Source organism: Biomphalaria glabrata, chromosome 6 (assembly GCF_947242115.1).
Source record: "Biomphalaria glabrata chromosome 6, xgBioGlab47.1, whole genome shotgun sequence".
Classification (NCBI taxonomy): Eukaryota; Metazoa; Mollusca; class Gastropoda; family Planorbidae; genus Biomphalaria; species Biomphalaria glabrata.
In genome coordinates this window covers 28,040,834-28,056,284 of record NC_074716.1, presented here as the reverse complement: position 1 = coordinate 28,056,284, position 15,451 = coordinate 28,040,834, and the positions used below count along the sequence as shown (strand labels likewise).

Below are 15,451 nucleotides of genomic sequence, written 5' to 3'. Positions count from 1 at the left end.
AAGTTTTGATGCGGGTCAGTTTCTGTTCTGCATGTTGTTAAAGCAACACGTATTTAACAACTAAATCAGAAGTCAAACTTCACAAATACATTATGACTTGAAGATAAGGACCAAATATATTATTTTGAAAATGTTTAGTTAGTTTTCTGTTATTATTTTATCAACCTCAATATTTACTCTTGAGCTGTGACAATTTATATGTCCACTGAGTACTGAAGAAGTTAAAGTGTTTAACAAGCAAGACAGGTTGAGCTCACCCGTTTTACTTACATTTATCAGCATACAAAACAGTGAAGATGGTGCTGAGACAAGCGCCTCCACCAATAATTAAACATGTAATGTGCAGTAACTTTCTGCCAACTCTGTTGAGTCCCAGGAGACAGATGACATAACCCATGATCTCAACCAAGCTCATTAGCTCAAAGTTGACATACAAGTTGCCTGCCAAGTTCCCCGAGTTTAGACTCAGACCATAGTACACCATAGCGCACACTAACCTACAAAAAAAAATAATTAAAAATATATCTTTTAATAAATGCTTCTCTAAGGGGAATAACTCAGCATTTAAAGCCATATATACCAAGACAGTAGCATTTATTTCATCTTTTCAATATCAAATAAAATAATTAATTACCACGAATTAATAAGTTAAATGGTTGATTTTTTTTTTATTGATTTATGTTTTGCTAGATACAGTGAAAAACTGTGGAAAGTTTCAACTTGATCCAAGAATGGACATTGACAGAAATAACGTTAACAAAAATTGTACCAGACAGACAGACAGACAAGTTATTATAAGCTTTGTTAGAAGTAACTCAGTTCTATTCCATATGTAATTAAGTCTATAATGTAAATCACTTTGAACTATAACAAAAGAGATCAATACCTAATCAGGTCATCATAGTAATAGTAAAAGGATACATATTACTGGTCACCCAAACTTTTATTTTAAATATAAATGATATCTAGGTGTTCAAGCCAAGGTTAATAATGATATAGAGATAACAATAGCAAGGGGATACAATTAAGAGGTCTAGAATTTTTATTCCCTCCAACGTAGCTCGACCCTGACAGTGCCAGAAGATGAATATGAGTTCATTTCTAAAATAATAATAATTTTAACCTTTATTATTCACGAGAATATGCTCTATTTGTTTATTACGTTGTTTCAAGTTTATTTCTAGTTGTATAAAGGTGTTGAATGGGAACATAATTCAGCGGTTCTCAGAACACCCAAACCCAAGAGGATAGAATGTCTGAGAGGTTCATGAGCAGAGCTCTTACAAATAGTTCCATCGTTTTACTATGACGATTGTATAGACGTAGGATAGACATGTGGAAATCTCTTTTTGAGATGTGCATCTTTAGTCTTTACATTATCAATGAACAACTTCTGTGATTAGTTAAAAAGTAGTTTTCAGCTGGCTTTAACCCTTTCTGGTCGAATGTGCCACTGGGTGGGAATTTTTTACCGTTCTGGTCGAATGTCCCACCCAGTGGGCCATAATAATTAGGATCGAATTTAAGTTGAATATCAAACTTTTTGTTCCACTTCCTGATTCTGACCAGAGACTAAACAAAAGACATTTCATAGCTAACTTCCAAAACAGAAAGACTAAAGACTGCAGTGTTTGCATTAACAGAAAAACACCTAGAGGTGGAGGTAAGACAGTATTCTACTGTAAAACGTATTCTCAGTTGGTCAGTTATGTAACCCTGGAGTGCTTCAAAAAGTAAAAAAAAACTTTAAAAATAAACATTCAGACATCATGTTTGGAACGTTTTTCATTGTTATAAATAAAACATTACAAAACAAGATTACAAAGAGAGTTTGTGTGGCAACACAAACTCAGAGGCGGCCCTCGTCGGAGACGGATCACTGTCGGATCCGCATATTCGCTGGTCGACTGAGGATGGCATCGAGCAGGGTATGAAACCGAGACCGTAGAGATAATCAGTTCTGCGCTAACCGCACGACCAGGCATTGCTCTTAATCTAATGACAAACTGGTTATAAACTAATAGCCTACTATTGATAATATACCTACACATTACGGAATGACAACTACCGGATATGTACAATATGTCAGAAGAGCGATTTTAGATAATCTTTTGGTATTGGTATTTTGGTATTTAGGCCTAAATGGAACAAGAATGAGGATGTAGATCTACCTAAATTAAACTACTAATTTAGCACTCTCAATATCTATTTCTAGTAGATCTAGATCTAAAATATATATTTGGGATAATGTAGATGAAATTTAGGTAAGATTTATATAAAAAAAAACACTAGATAATCAATTAATAGACTAATTGCAAAATCTAAATATTAAAATAGTAGATTAGTTTTAGTATTTTATAACATTGCAATATTGACATATTGACAATCTAGAATTTAGAAAAAAATCTATACTTTAAGCCTAGAAATTAAAATTATAGATCTTGATCTAGTCTAAATCATGGCTGTCTGGTAGTGCGGTTTGCGCGCTGGACTGTCGTTTGGATTCATCGATGGTCCCAGGTTCAAACCCTGCCCGCTCCCATCCCCCTTGTCCTACGGGAGGTTTGGACTACAACTCTGAAGGAACACCCGAAACATGTAAAACAACAAACATTCTAAACTAGACCAAGAAATTCTAGATCTAGATTCTATAATGATTTTAATTAGAACTTAAATCTAAATCTAGTTTTAAAAATCTAGCTCTAGTGTAAGAAAAATAATCTAGATCTAGTGTAAAAAATCTAGCTCTAGTGTAAAAAATCTAGATTAGATCTAAATCTATTATGTCTTTTTAAAATGCGAGTCACATTACCAGGGGCGTAACTAGGGATTTGGGGGCCCGGGGGGATTGACCTCTTTGGGGGCCCCTTGCATTTTGACATTTGACATATGTCATGAGATAATGTACGCAAAAATATATAAGCCCCAAATCAAATTGGTTCAGTATATCAGTAAACTTAAAAAAAAGTAATCATCAAGACTCTTTTAATGAATAATACCGTTGTTTATTAGTTAAATAATGCACAAGTGACAAATCTAAATTGATATCGCTTCACGTCGTGCATTCTGTGCAGCAAAGACATTTATAACATCAACTACATCGATACTTTCTAGTATATGTGACTTCACTGACATTAAAACCACGATAAGCCTTTCTTGCGTCATTGTGCTACTGAGATACTTTTTGATGAGCTTGAGCTTTGAGAATGATCTCTCACATGACGTAATGTCGTAATGGAAGTGGCCTGAGTTAGCGGTATTCGGAGGAGGTTGCAAAGTCTGAGCACACGTAATTCCCATATGAAGCCTGTTTCCTCAATATGTCTATTGGTGATTGTATTACTGTTTGTTGATGAAAAGTGCTCGTGCATCAATGACATCATTGAAAAAGCGATTTTCCATTTATTTCATCATACAAACAGGAAAAGTAGCACAGTTTGTCACAAGCGTGTCTTCATCTAACAGGTGTCTTGGTTCAAGAAGAAACCCAAAGGTATCCATTTTCTTTCCAGCCTTTGGAATTTGCCCTTCATCTCCATATGAAATCTGTCCAGCACTTCTGTCACAACATGTTTGAATTGCAGTTGTATTGACAGTCCTACATTAGAACTCAACTTCCCATCAAGTCTTTTCTTTCATATGGTTGTTTTGATTACAGGGAATCCATAGTATTCATTACCTTCTTTTGCTTTTTCGATGAATTGAGTTTTTGTCAGTTTCTCATCATTTTGCAGAAAGCATGAAAGAGTACTAATTTCTTTAGCAGATTCCCGTATATGCAGTCCAGACTTTTGTAGTTTCTTCCGAACTATATTAATTGGGCACAGGAGCTTTGACCAGAATTCCAGATAGGCAAAAAATTCTTAATTTTCCACTGCATGAAGAAGATTCTGTGCTAATATTATATGGCATTACGTCATTGTTGGTTGTTTATGTTTTGTGCGAAAGCAAAAGGATTCAGGGTATACAAAAGTGGGAAAGATCCATATCTCGTTATGCTCGAGTATAGAAATACTCCGATAAGTGGACTGCCGTATTCCCCATCACAACTGCTGACGAGTAGAAGACTCAGGGAATCATTCCAACTGATCACAAACTATTGAAACCATTGGTAGCTGAAAATGCAGAGACATTACTCAACGAACGACAGATGAAAATCAAAGTGAAATACGATGCAAAAGCAAGACTATCTAAAGATTATTCTGTCGGAGAGTTCGTCTAGGTCAAACATGGCAGAAAGCAGTTGTCATAAAAAAAACATTCAGCACCCAGATCTTACAAAGACAAACAATGGAAAAACATACAGAAGAAATCAACGCTTTTTAAATAAGAGTTTCGATGAAGACATCTCTGGGTACTATGATACCGATGAAGACAATGAACTGCAAACTGTTGCAACAAACGAAACAGACAGTTATAGACCAACGTCTAGAGAACTTGTTCAGTCAAGACAACCAGAAGTGGACGAATTGTTAAAGTTCCTAGTAGACAGTGCCGGTCGCAGTGGGCGCCGCGCTTTCATAGGCTCCGCGCTAATTCCAAGTGTACATTATTAAATTAAACAATTATAACGTATATAAAATAACAGGGTTTTCGCGACCTCCTGATTTTTCAGGGCCTCCAGGAAATCTCATGAAAAGGCAAAATATACGATAAAGTCCTGAACTTTTTTTGAATTTATTCAAATCTCCTGAAGAATAGACGAAATTGACGTTTTGGGGTGCCAATAAATAAAAAGTGGCATTGCGAGCTTTCATTTGATAAAATTTTTTTGCAAAGACGAAAGTAGGCCTATTTTCTAATTAAAAAAAAATAATTTTGACAATATGCTTATCCCTACCCAGACTAGGCCCCGCGCGATCCGTTTCGCATAGGGCCCCGCAAATGCTAGGGCCGGCCCTGCTAGTAGATATCACTATTAAGAACTTTAAAAGGAAGGGTGTGATAATAACTTCAATATGAAGGATGTATTAATATTATATGATATTACGTCATTATTTTTTGTTTATGTTTTGTGCGAAAGCAAAAGGACTAGATCATTAGATGTAAATAAAAAGAGAGAGTTCCATTGGATTGAGGAAAGATGAATAAAGGGGTAATAACTCGAGTGTGAAGTTTAATTCTGAAATTATAGACGCCAAACCCGAAAAATGGACAATTTTAGCATTGTTAAGAATAACTTTTAGTTATACTCGATTCTGTAAATTTTGCTTCAAGGTTAATTAGTGTAGCCATATAATACTCGCCATTTAGATCTATTATTAGTAAAGGTAACAAGATACCTGGAATTCGCTTTTTATCATGCAGTTTTATTCGTGGCAACAAAGTTTAAAGGGGAATGTCTATGCAACTTTTAAAGACTGATCTCTGCGGCAAAAATATTTTTAAAATATCTACGTTTAGTCTTTGTGATAAATTTAATCCATAAATATTGATTAAAAAAGACACCCGTTGACACTATTTGTCAATCAAATATATTAATTTATGTATTTACAAATAAATTTCGGACACCCATTTGGGGGCCCCCCCCTAGGTGGGGGCCCGGGGGGATTTTAAAATTCTCCCCCCCCCATCCCCCCCCCTTAGTTACGCCACTGCACATTACGAGGTTTAATAAACATTAGGTACTATACCGAGTTGTTTTAGCATTTAAAGAATTTATTCCATATGACGTCAAAGGAAAAAAATCCACTACGTCACACGGCCTAGTTAGACTAAAACATATCATCTATACGAGCTGCTTGTTGAGGGTTCATAGACATTGGTGCTCCGAGTGAGTTCTTTTAGCATTTCATTTAAAGAATTAACTCCATATGACGTCAAAGGAAAAAAAATCCATTACGTCACACGTCCTAGTTAGACTAAAAAATGTCATCTATACGAGCAGCTTCTCGAGGGATCATAGACATTGGTGCACCGAGTGAGTTCTTTTAGCATTTCATTTAAAGAATTAACTCCATATGATGTCAAAGGAAAAAGATTCCATTACGTCACACGTCCTAGTTAGACTAAAAAATGTCTTCTATACGAGCAGCTTCTCGAGGGTTCATAGACATTGGTGCACCGAGTGAGTTCTTTTAGCATTTCATTAGATGGGCTAGTTAGACTTAACATATATATATATATATATAAAAGGATTAAAGACGCTTTTTTTGTTTTGTCTGTCAGTTTGTCTGTCCGTTATGTTAATAGCGAGAAAAAAAAAGACTAAAAGCTATTGAAAATCTGATTAAAATTTAATTTCCCTTCCGAAACATCGCATTAGTTTTAAGTTTCTATTATAGATTGTTCCGGATATTTATATATTTATAGTGAGAAAAAAAAAGAATTCCAGATTAATCAAATGCCGTTAATTAAATTTGTGGGATGGTCTATTATGAAAATTAGATGTACTATAGCCTTATGGAGATTTTTCAAACCATACTTTGGTGTTATGAAGTTGTTTTCCTTAAAAATCGGAGCATAATATTAACGATAATTGGATTTTCTAACGTTTTAGATAGAAAGTTAAATGTAGTGTAAGAGAGAAGTGCGATTTTACATAAATAGAGTTAAACTATTTTTCCTAAAAAATCCGGAACAACCAATTTTCGTAAATGAGAAAATTATTTGTTTTATTTATTAGAAGAGGGATTTCAAACATTTATTAGCGTTATTAGATTTTTCATATAAAATTCGGATCATTTTTGGCTACGATTTGTAAGAAAATTAAGGTAATGTAGGTCGATCTCTTTTTCGAAACAAAATCCGGAACATAATTCTTTACCGATTAAACAACTTTTATTATGTTTCGGCAAGAAAATTAACTGTAAAATAAGTCTAAAAATTGATTTTCAATAATCGTTTCTAGTAAATTACTTTCTTATTTTAAAATCCTGAATAACCTATTGTCGATATTTTTGAAAAAAATATAATTATTTGACATATATTTGTTTTTTATAAACAATATCCGGAACAACTTTATATTTAATGAAATATTAATCAGTGTAGATATTTTTATTGAGCATTTATATGCTATTTACATTAAAAAAAAACGGAACAATATATTAAAGATCATGTGTTTCTTGCAACGTTTAAGCATGGAAATAAAATCTACTATAACTTAGAAGAGCAAACAAATATTCTTTGGCATTGATTTGTTTTTCACAAAACATCCGGAACAATCTATTATAGATACTTTAAACTATTTCTGAATATTTCTGAATGAAAAATTAAAGGTTAAATCAGATTTACAATAGCCTCTAGTGTTATTTGTTAATCTAATCGTGACGGACAGACCGACCAACAGACAAAACGCACAAAAATAAGCTTCTTTTATTAGGATGGGGGCACTAAACAAAAAATAAATAAAATATGATTTAAAAAAAAAACAAACAGAAATATTTTCTTTTAATTTTAGCAGCTAGTTAACCAGAAAAAACATCTTTAAGTATTATTTATATTTGTTGTAAACATTTTCTGTACATTTTATAAATATATTTGACTTAGTGATACTAAAAGTACACGAAAATTATCAAACTTTGTTAGCATATTGTAACATTGCCTCCCTTACATTTACGTAATTGTTTTAGAATTGGTCTATTTTTATGAAAAAATCGCTTGCATAATTAATTTTATAAATTAAACGGTTTGCTTTTAGAAAACCAAAAGTAGCCGTTGCACCTAAACTTTTCAAGCCGGATTTAATGATGAAATAATATTTTTCATATCTCTTCTAGTTTTCGAGATCTGAGTGTGACAGACGGACAGACGGACATTTTGCACAAACCTAATAGCGGCTTTTCCCCCTTAGGGGTGCAGCTTAAAATTAACTGGATGTCTGTTTTATTTGATTTTTAATTTCTTGTAAAATACTATGACTCAGCTAGATTTTAATTCAGACCTGGCTGCCAAATCCTCAAAAAATATTAGTGACTGGTAAGGGTTAAAACACTAAAAAAAGATAAATTGATTCTGTTGAAATAAATCCGGTATTAAAAATTATGATGCGTTTGTCGTTAGCCTCAGCAAGGTTTTTCTAAATAATATTTTGCAATCATATCTTTAGAGTTGTTTAAGCAGATTCTCGTTTATTGCAGAACTTACTGCTATTAAAAGAAATCTTCTTTAGACATTATACTGGTCTTTGTTTTTGAAGGGTTTGTATAGAAAAAATGTAATCAACATTTAACACTTTTCAATTAAAGTTGTTTCCTCCCCCTCCCTCCCCCGCAACAGTATATCTTGTAGTTTCAATTTTGTGAATTTTTCTCACCCAGCAAGAGACCGAAAATTGTTAGCTACAGCATAAAACTTTATGATCAGCTGTAATAATAATAATAATAAATACCAGCATGTATGATGCAATAAAATAAAACTTACCAGTTGTAACATAAAACAACCAATCGGATCATAAATCTAGGCGACTTAAATATAATAGTCATTCTCTCTTCCTTGGAGTTTTCCTCAAGGACCATGCCATCAAAGACTTTCTCTGGGATAGTGACGCCATTTACTCTAGCTGCGTGCCGTATGATGGACTCAGCCTTCTCGTGTTGGCCTTTAGCCAACAGCCACCTGGGAGATTCTGGAATCAACCTTTGTAAATAGAAACACGTTTTGTATCCCTTTTTTTAAATTTCGCTAAGGAATCTTATTCCACATTAAAATCTAAAGTCTACCATATAGATAAATATCCCGCGTGCAAAGGATTTCTTCTTAAAGCATCTGATTATCATAGGCCTGGATTTATTTTATGGACATGCAAAGTATGCGTCTCTGCGACCACATAAGGGTATCATGATTTTATTTTACATGCAATTAAACAATATATGAAGCCTACAAAGCCCTAATCAAAGACTTGCATAGGCCCTTTGCATTCCAAAGTCCACACTTTCTGTTTATTTTCCGATCTTACAAACGAAAAGCCGCATAGTACAATAAGTTAACCTGCACTAACGACAATTCCTGAGCTGTAAGAAGACTTTGGTCAACAATTATTTTCATTTCATTCTTCTATTCTAGAAGTCAAAGTGCTATTTTATAATGAGTAGGAAGTAGTAAGCTGTCGATTTAGAAGTTAAAACACCAAAGTTTAAACAGAAACCCTTTAATTTATAGGCCTACCCAAACTATTGCCTTATCTTAATTTGACTATTAGTATATTTTTCAAATGTAGGCTACTTAACAAAGCGAACGCTGGTTAATAAATTATAAATGTGAAAAGGAAATGAATTAAGAAAAAAAAAGACTTAGAAAAAGAAAAAGCCTTCTTACCAACAGTATGTAAAGAAAAGTAGAATTGGAAAAGAAACGACCATCTGCAAAATCTCCCATTCTCGTATGAAATAAGCGATGACCCCAAGAATCAGGACTCCTGCTGCCCAAAATACTTCCACCACGATGCCCACAACCATTCTCTTGGAGGGCCCAACCAGTTCCATTCCTGAAATACATTTAATCATTATGTTTGAGAGCAACTGGCTTCTATAACTGGAAAGTCATAGTTATTGAAGATCATTAGAAACACATGAAAGTAATTATGTCACTATTAGTGACAGTAAAATCACAAAGAGGAGATCGAGCGTCCCTTCAAAAGTTATTCTTAAGACATATAATGTAAATCTATGGTATAGATTGATAAAAGCAGAATTACTATAAAAAAGACTTTCACTACAAGATTTTGGTTCTTTCTTGTGAATGTAAAAAGTATTTAGAATGTCAACTCACCTAGAACAAATATGGCCAGGAAAAGACCGCTGATCGAGATGCCGGTCAGAAATCGTAGAATGACATATATTACTAGAGTGTCTGCCCAGGCGACTCCAATGGACGATGCAGCGTGCAGTGCCACCATTCCCATCAATGCTAATTTACGACCTACGCTGAATTAAAAACAAAATTGGTTCATGATTTAGCTTGACACATGCAAGCATGCCGTAAGTTTCAGGAAGAAAAATAAAGGTGCGGAATGTAGATTAAACTGGAAATATCTTGCGACATTTGGACTGAACATGCTGGAAATATTTTGCGACATTTGCACTGAACATACTGGAAACATCTTTCCAAAAAGACATGTTTGTTTAATAAGGGTAGTGTTTCCAAAATTTAATTGGGTGTGGTGGCGTAGTTGTAAAGCGCTCGGCTTGCTAACAGAGGGGTCTAGGGTTCGAATCTTGGTGAAGACTGACATTTTGATTTTTTAAAATTATTCTTTATAGATATATACCGGTCAGAGCTGGCCTTAGACAATTGGAGGCCCTAGGCGAATGGAAATTGGTGGCCCCATTTTTTCCTTCTCTATTCGGAGGCCCTGGGCGAAGGTGGCTGTCTAGTTGGCCTATGCCTAAGGCGGCCTTTTTCTGTACTTGCCAACAAAAAACAATATAAGGGCACGGGAAGAGAGAATAGCATTTTTTAAAAACTTTCCGAAACTAATAAAAATGCATTCATGTCAGAGAGTTACATGTTCGTTTGAAATTTATCTGACGATGAAGATTAATAACTTTACTTCTTAGTCCAAAACTACTGCCCGATTGATAGGATTCGAACACAGGACACGGTGCAATAGCCCGCGACACCAAAATCAGACTGATGCTCTCCCTGGTCATGGCCACATTCTTATATGCTTGTGAGTCTTCGACGCTGACTGCAGAACTAGAGAAGAGGATCCTAGCAATGGAATCGAGATGCTACAGAAGGATCCCAGGTATCATATTTAAAGACCGCATCACAAACGAATAGATTAGAGACAGGGTTACAAGGTGGCAAGATAAAATAACCAATGAGGAAGTGCTACGAAGAGCAGGGTACCAGGACATCCGTTATGTTATCAGCAGCAGACGCCTTGGTCTGGCTTGGCCACGTTCGTATAATGCCAGTAGGTCGACTTCCACAAGACATTTTGTATAGCGATCTAACAGAAGGCAGGAGAGCCGCTGATCGCCCACTTTTGCGGTTTACGGATGTATGCAAACGCGACATAAAGCTCTTCAAAATCAACACTAGCAACTGGGAAGAAGTGGCACTGGATAAATCCACATGGAGAGGGAGCTTAAAGGAAGGGTCTCGAATTACAGATGCCATACACAACAGCAACAGAAAGAAGGGTGAAAATGCAACGGCTCCTGATGATTACATATGCCCAACCTGTGAACGCAGCTGTGTATCAAGGATTGGCCTTTTTAGTCACACGAGAAGTTAAAAAGGGAAAAAAATCGTCTCTCGACCAGGGAGCCATCATGCGACCTATTTATACTATTATTAAGTTGAAGGAAAAGTTTATTGTGGCTCAGTGGGCAGGGTAATTTAAATACAATCACGAAAGATAATACATGTGATCATGTGGGTGGCATTCTTATAATTATAAAAATATCTAGAAAAAGGCATGTATCTATCTATATATATATAATTCTCTTCATGGCTCAAGAGTTTGGACACCACGTAATGGAAAGATCACTCTTTTATTTTTGCTATTCGGACGTACTAGAGTTAGGCTACCCTACGAAAAAAAGAAGGGGGGGGGGGTGAGAACAAGTAGTATTCACCCGTTACAAAATAGCAGGGTTGGCCTAGAATCCCTAGAAGACACATAGAATTAGCGCGGGTCCTATGAAAGTGTGGTCGCATAGGCTGCAGTGGCCTAAGGCCGCCCCTGCTAAATAGCGGCGTTTGCGGTGGTCGTCTAGTTAAAGTTATTTAATTTAATCCCTTATGACGTAGAAACAAATATATCTTTACAACCAAGACAATGTTTAAGTAATACTAAACGGATGCAAATCCATCTATACTTATACTTACATATCAGCCACAACACCCGTGCCAATAGCTCCGAGAAGTAGACCGCCCATTATTATCATACGAGCATGAGAGCGCGCCATTTCATTTTCGCAGACAAGGTCAAACTGAAATAGAAGGTTGATTCGATTTAAATACCATATAGGTCTGTGGTGCAGTTATATTTCATTGATTAAATTCTTTTTTGTTTTGTTTAATATTTTATGTTTGTGATATTTTAACACCAGAGGCCTGATTTTTAGAATGGGCATGCATCTGGTGGGTGCTATCAATATAAAAAAGTAGATCTAGGTGGTACTACAAATACTGAGCGGTACTTAGCAATTCCATTTGCAGTAGGTGCAACTTTGGTTCTGTTTTTAGGCTACAAAGAATAAAGTTAATTTGCTTCTTATTAAATTTTTCTTAAGTTAAAAAAATATCTTTAAAAAAAAACTGTTTTTTTTCTTGCATGCTCACTAGTTGAAAAAAATGTTTACTTTTGAAATGACCGTTGTTCTAAACTGAGATTCATCGTACACCCATCTTTGGCACCTGGTCAAAGAGCGATCACCCGACGTCCCATTCGCAGACCACACGTAGCACTGGGAATATCCTCCGCTGTCGCCCCTATTTGAATCCCAAGGGATGGTTTCGTTGATCAGTTTGGCGTGCTCCTCGTTGGCAACAATGTAAGAGTCGTTTTCTAAGCCAGGTATAGCACACCTGAAAGAGATGGAAAGATGTCCGTAGCATTCTCTAGAATCTAGACTCTAGCACCAATTGGTTTAGTTTATTTACCAAAGCTAAATTTTCCTATCTTTATGTCCAGTAACCAAGCTTGGTTAAAAGAGAGCGGAGAAAAGAAAGATATGTTTTTAAAGCTTATATTGCGGGATACACATTTGAGACCAAAAGAAAATCCGCTGCCGAGGAAAAACGCAGACTGCGAAAAGAAAATCTAAATCGACCACCTGCGGACAATGGTTATGCTTGCACTGGATTTGGCAAAATATGTAGGTCTAAGCTGGGGCTGCGCAGCCACGGGAAATACTGCACTCCTCACTAATCTTCGGACTCGAAGTCTAGCCTTATTATTATTATTCTATTGACTCGCTCTGTCTGGTAAAAAGTTTGTGCATTTTATTCTCCCATTTGCCATTTTCGGATCGATTTGAAACTTTGCAAACTTATTAATTGTACCTGACAAAACAAGAATCATAAAAAAAAACAATTAGTTAATTATTATTAATCAATTATGTTGTTTGATGTCAAAATAAGAGGAATAAATGCTACTTAATGAGAGATGTGGATGTATATATGGATTTATTCCCCATATTACGTTTTGCCACGTTTTTCTCCCACTTCCCATTCTCGGGTCAAGTTGAAATTTTGTATATAATAATACACGAATACATAAAAATGTAGTAATTTATTAATTTTATTTGTATGGCAGAAAGGAGGTTAAACCTTGCATTCTTGTGATGAATGGTAGAAATTAACGGTTATTTCCCTTAGCTGAGCTCTATATATAAATATTTTTCTATTGCTTGTTTTTGGTCTTAGAAACATGATTTTGATGCCATGTGAAGTGTGTGCGCGCGCGGGGAAGAGGTTATGAGGTTGGGTCTCCTAGCAGCTGCATTATACAATAAGCCATCATTCCCTTTATTTACTGAGTCATCCCTCATCTATAATGAAAGCAAGCGGGGGGGGATGAGAGAAGAAAGGCGGGACGAAAGACTTTCTATTGTAAAAAAAAAATGGTTCAACTACAAGAGACTGTGCATAGTTAACTATTTGTAAATAAAAAATTTGAAAAGAAAAATTAAGATGAGAAAAATAATGTGCAAGAGAGAGAGAGAGAGACGGAGAGAGAGAGAGAGAGAGAGAGAGAGAGAGAGAGAGAGAGAAAGTTAATCAATCAAAATATTAAATTCATTCATTTCATGAATGTAAAATGTCATTTAATTCTATGAATGTAAGTTTTGTTTAAAGTTTCCTTGTCAAGTTATAAATAGAGCTTCTAGTGAGAACAACTTCATTGTATTTTTTGTTTTTCTTTTATTTCATTTGTTATGCGCAACAGGTGATATAAGAACGCGTTACAATTCGGTTACATGCGACCTAGTTTTCAAGGGAGAAAACAAAGAGTCAACGATCGACTGGTTAGGCTGACAACTTCAGCCAAGCTGGCATGGAGAGAAAGAGAGAGAAAGAGAGAGAGAGAGAGAGAAAGAGAAGCGGAAAAAGGGTTAGACAACATTAATTGGGTACTCAACGCATTTACGCCTTGACCTACTATTGATAAATTGTAAGCCGACCTTAACACTGGTTTAGCTGTGGCTCGTTCTTTGTTGGTTTGGTATTTGAAAGGAAAAAAAAGGAGGGCATAGAGGGGGAAGGGGAGATCGTTAGCTGCCATAGAGGACAAAGTTTTAATGCAAAAGTGATACATTTCAAAAGACCCTGACCCTTAGAGGCTCAGTTTATAACAGCGCCTTCAAAAGATAATATTTTTTAACCTTTGACCTACAGGTTAGCTCTAAGACGTGGTGGATTTGTTGACATTCTCCCAGACGTCCTTTTATCTGTCGATGTTTTATTCATTTTACTTGCGTGCCCAAGCCTTCAAGAAAGTCTATTTAGTAGACCTACTTCCAGCCCCGTAACTTACACATGCTGACTTATGTTGAAACACAAGCGATGCACATTAGATTGCCAATTGCTGTTTTAAGAGCTAAGCAAGAACAAGACTGGCCATAAGAGTTGGCGGAGTGGCAGAACCTTCGGAGACTAAACAAGTCGAAACCTTCGTGAAGTCTAGTGTTAAGATCAAACAATAAGTTTTTTTTTTTGTTTTTTTTTTTTGCAAAGCAGCTAATTCTATGGTGGATTGAAATGATGGAAGTATTGCCTAAGCATGGACGTGCCAGTAAAATGAGGAAGACATTGAAACGTCGGAACAACTTCTCAAAACGTTGCTAGACACGCGCTGCTCTCAGAAAATGTTCATTTCAATGACCTGAGGACAAGAGATTCTCATTTCGTGACTTCATCTTCCATCTCGCCGATTTCAGAATCTCAGAAAGAGAGCCTCTTATTGTAAGTATCTCAGAAAAAAAGAGACTTTAACATTTTTCAAGTGACAACCAGATTCCCGATCAAGGCCTAAAAGAAAATACTTCTCGGCATTACAGTTGTATTTGGCTTGACGACAATGTTAGCGTTGTGATGTCATATAGGTTTGGAGAACATTACTCTGGAAGGCGCTTTGTGTTGATAACGTTTTGGGAACCACTGCCGACCTTATTTTTCTCTCCTGGAAGACCCATTACATAGTTCATTGTTTTTTGGGTGTTTTTTTTCCCCATTTTCTTTTTTTCTTCCTCGTCGGCCGCATCAGCAGTTCCAATTATAAACATGAGTGATGCGAGTAAGTAGGGTACAATTTTCCCTTTATTAAATATTCCATTATGTGACGATACGAAACTTGCATACAAAAGTTCATTTTAGTTTTTCCCAGCAAACCGTGAGAAACTTTAATTTTTAACTTAAACAATTATTTTCTTGTCCACCCATAACTAATTTCTTGTAGGATTTATCCCCCCTCGCACGTTTCTCACGGGACGAATCTCGACATAAAACATTAACTAGCTTCTCTAGGGCTAACTTTTAATTATTGACCGCTGGACAG

The 15,451-nt window shown here is 35.7% G+C and overlaps 1 protein-coding gene across 10 annotated transcripts in view; it reads right to left on the bottom strand.

The window, feature by feature from the left end:
- The window catches only part of LOC106059509 (organic cation transporter protein-like), a 43,178-nt gene that overhangs the window by 6,160 nt on the left and 21,567 nt on the right, over positions 1 to 15,451 (bottom strand). For all 10 annotated transcript variants that reach the window (XM_056033085.1, XM_056033092.1, XM_056033088.1 and 7 more), the window contains 6 exons: positions 12,255 to 12,480; positions 11,779 to 11,882; positions 9,709 to 9,863; positions 9,256 to 9,424; positions 8,362 to 8,577; positions 271 to 497 (listed from right to left, as the gene is read on the bottom strand). In XM_056033085.1, coding sequence (XP_055889060.1) covers positions 271 to 497; positions 8,362 to 8,577; positions 9,256 to 9,424; positions 9,709 to 9,863; positions 11,779 to 11,882; positions 12,255 to 12,480 — 1,097 coding nt within the window. The remainder of the gene's footprint in view (positions 1 to 270; positions 498 to 8,361; positions 8,578 to 9,255; positions 9,425 to 9,708; positions 9,864 to 11,778; positions 11,883 to 12,254; positions 12,481 to 15,451) is intronic.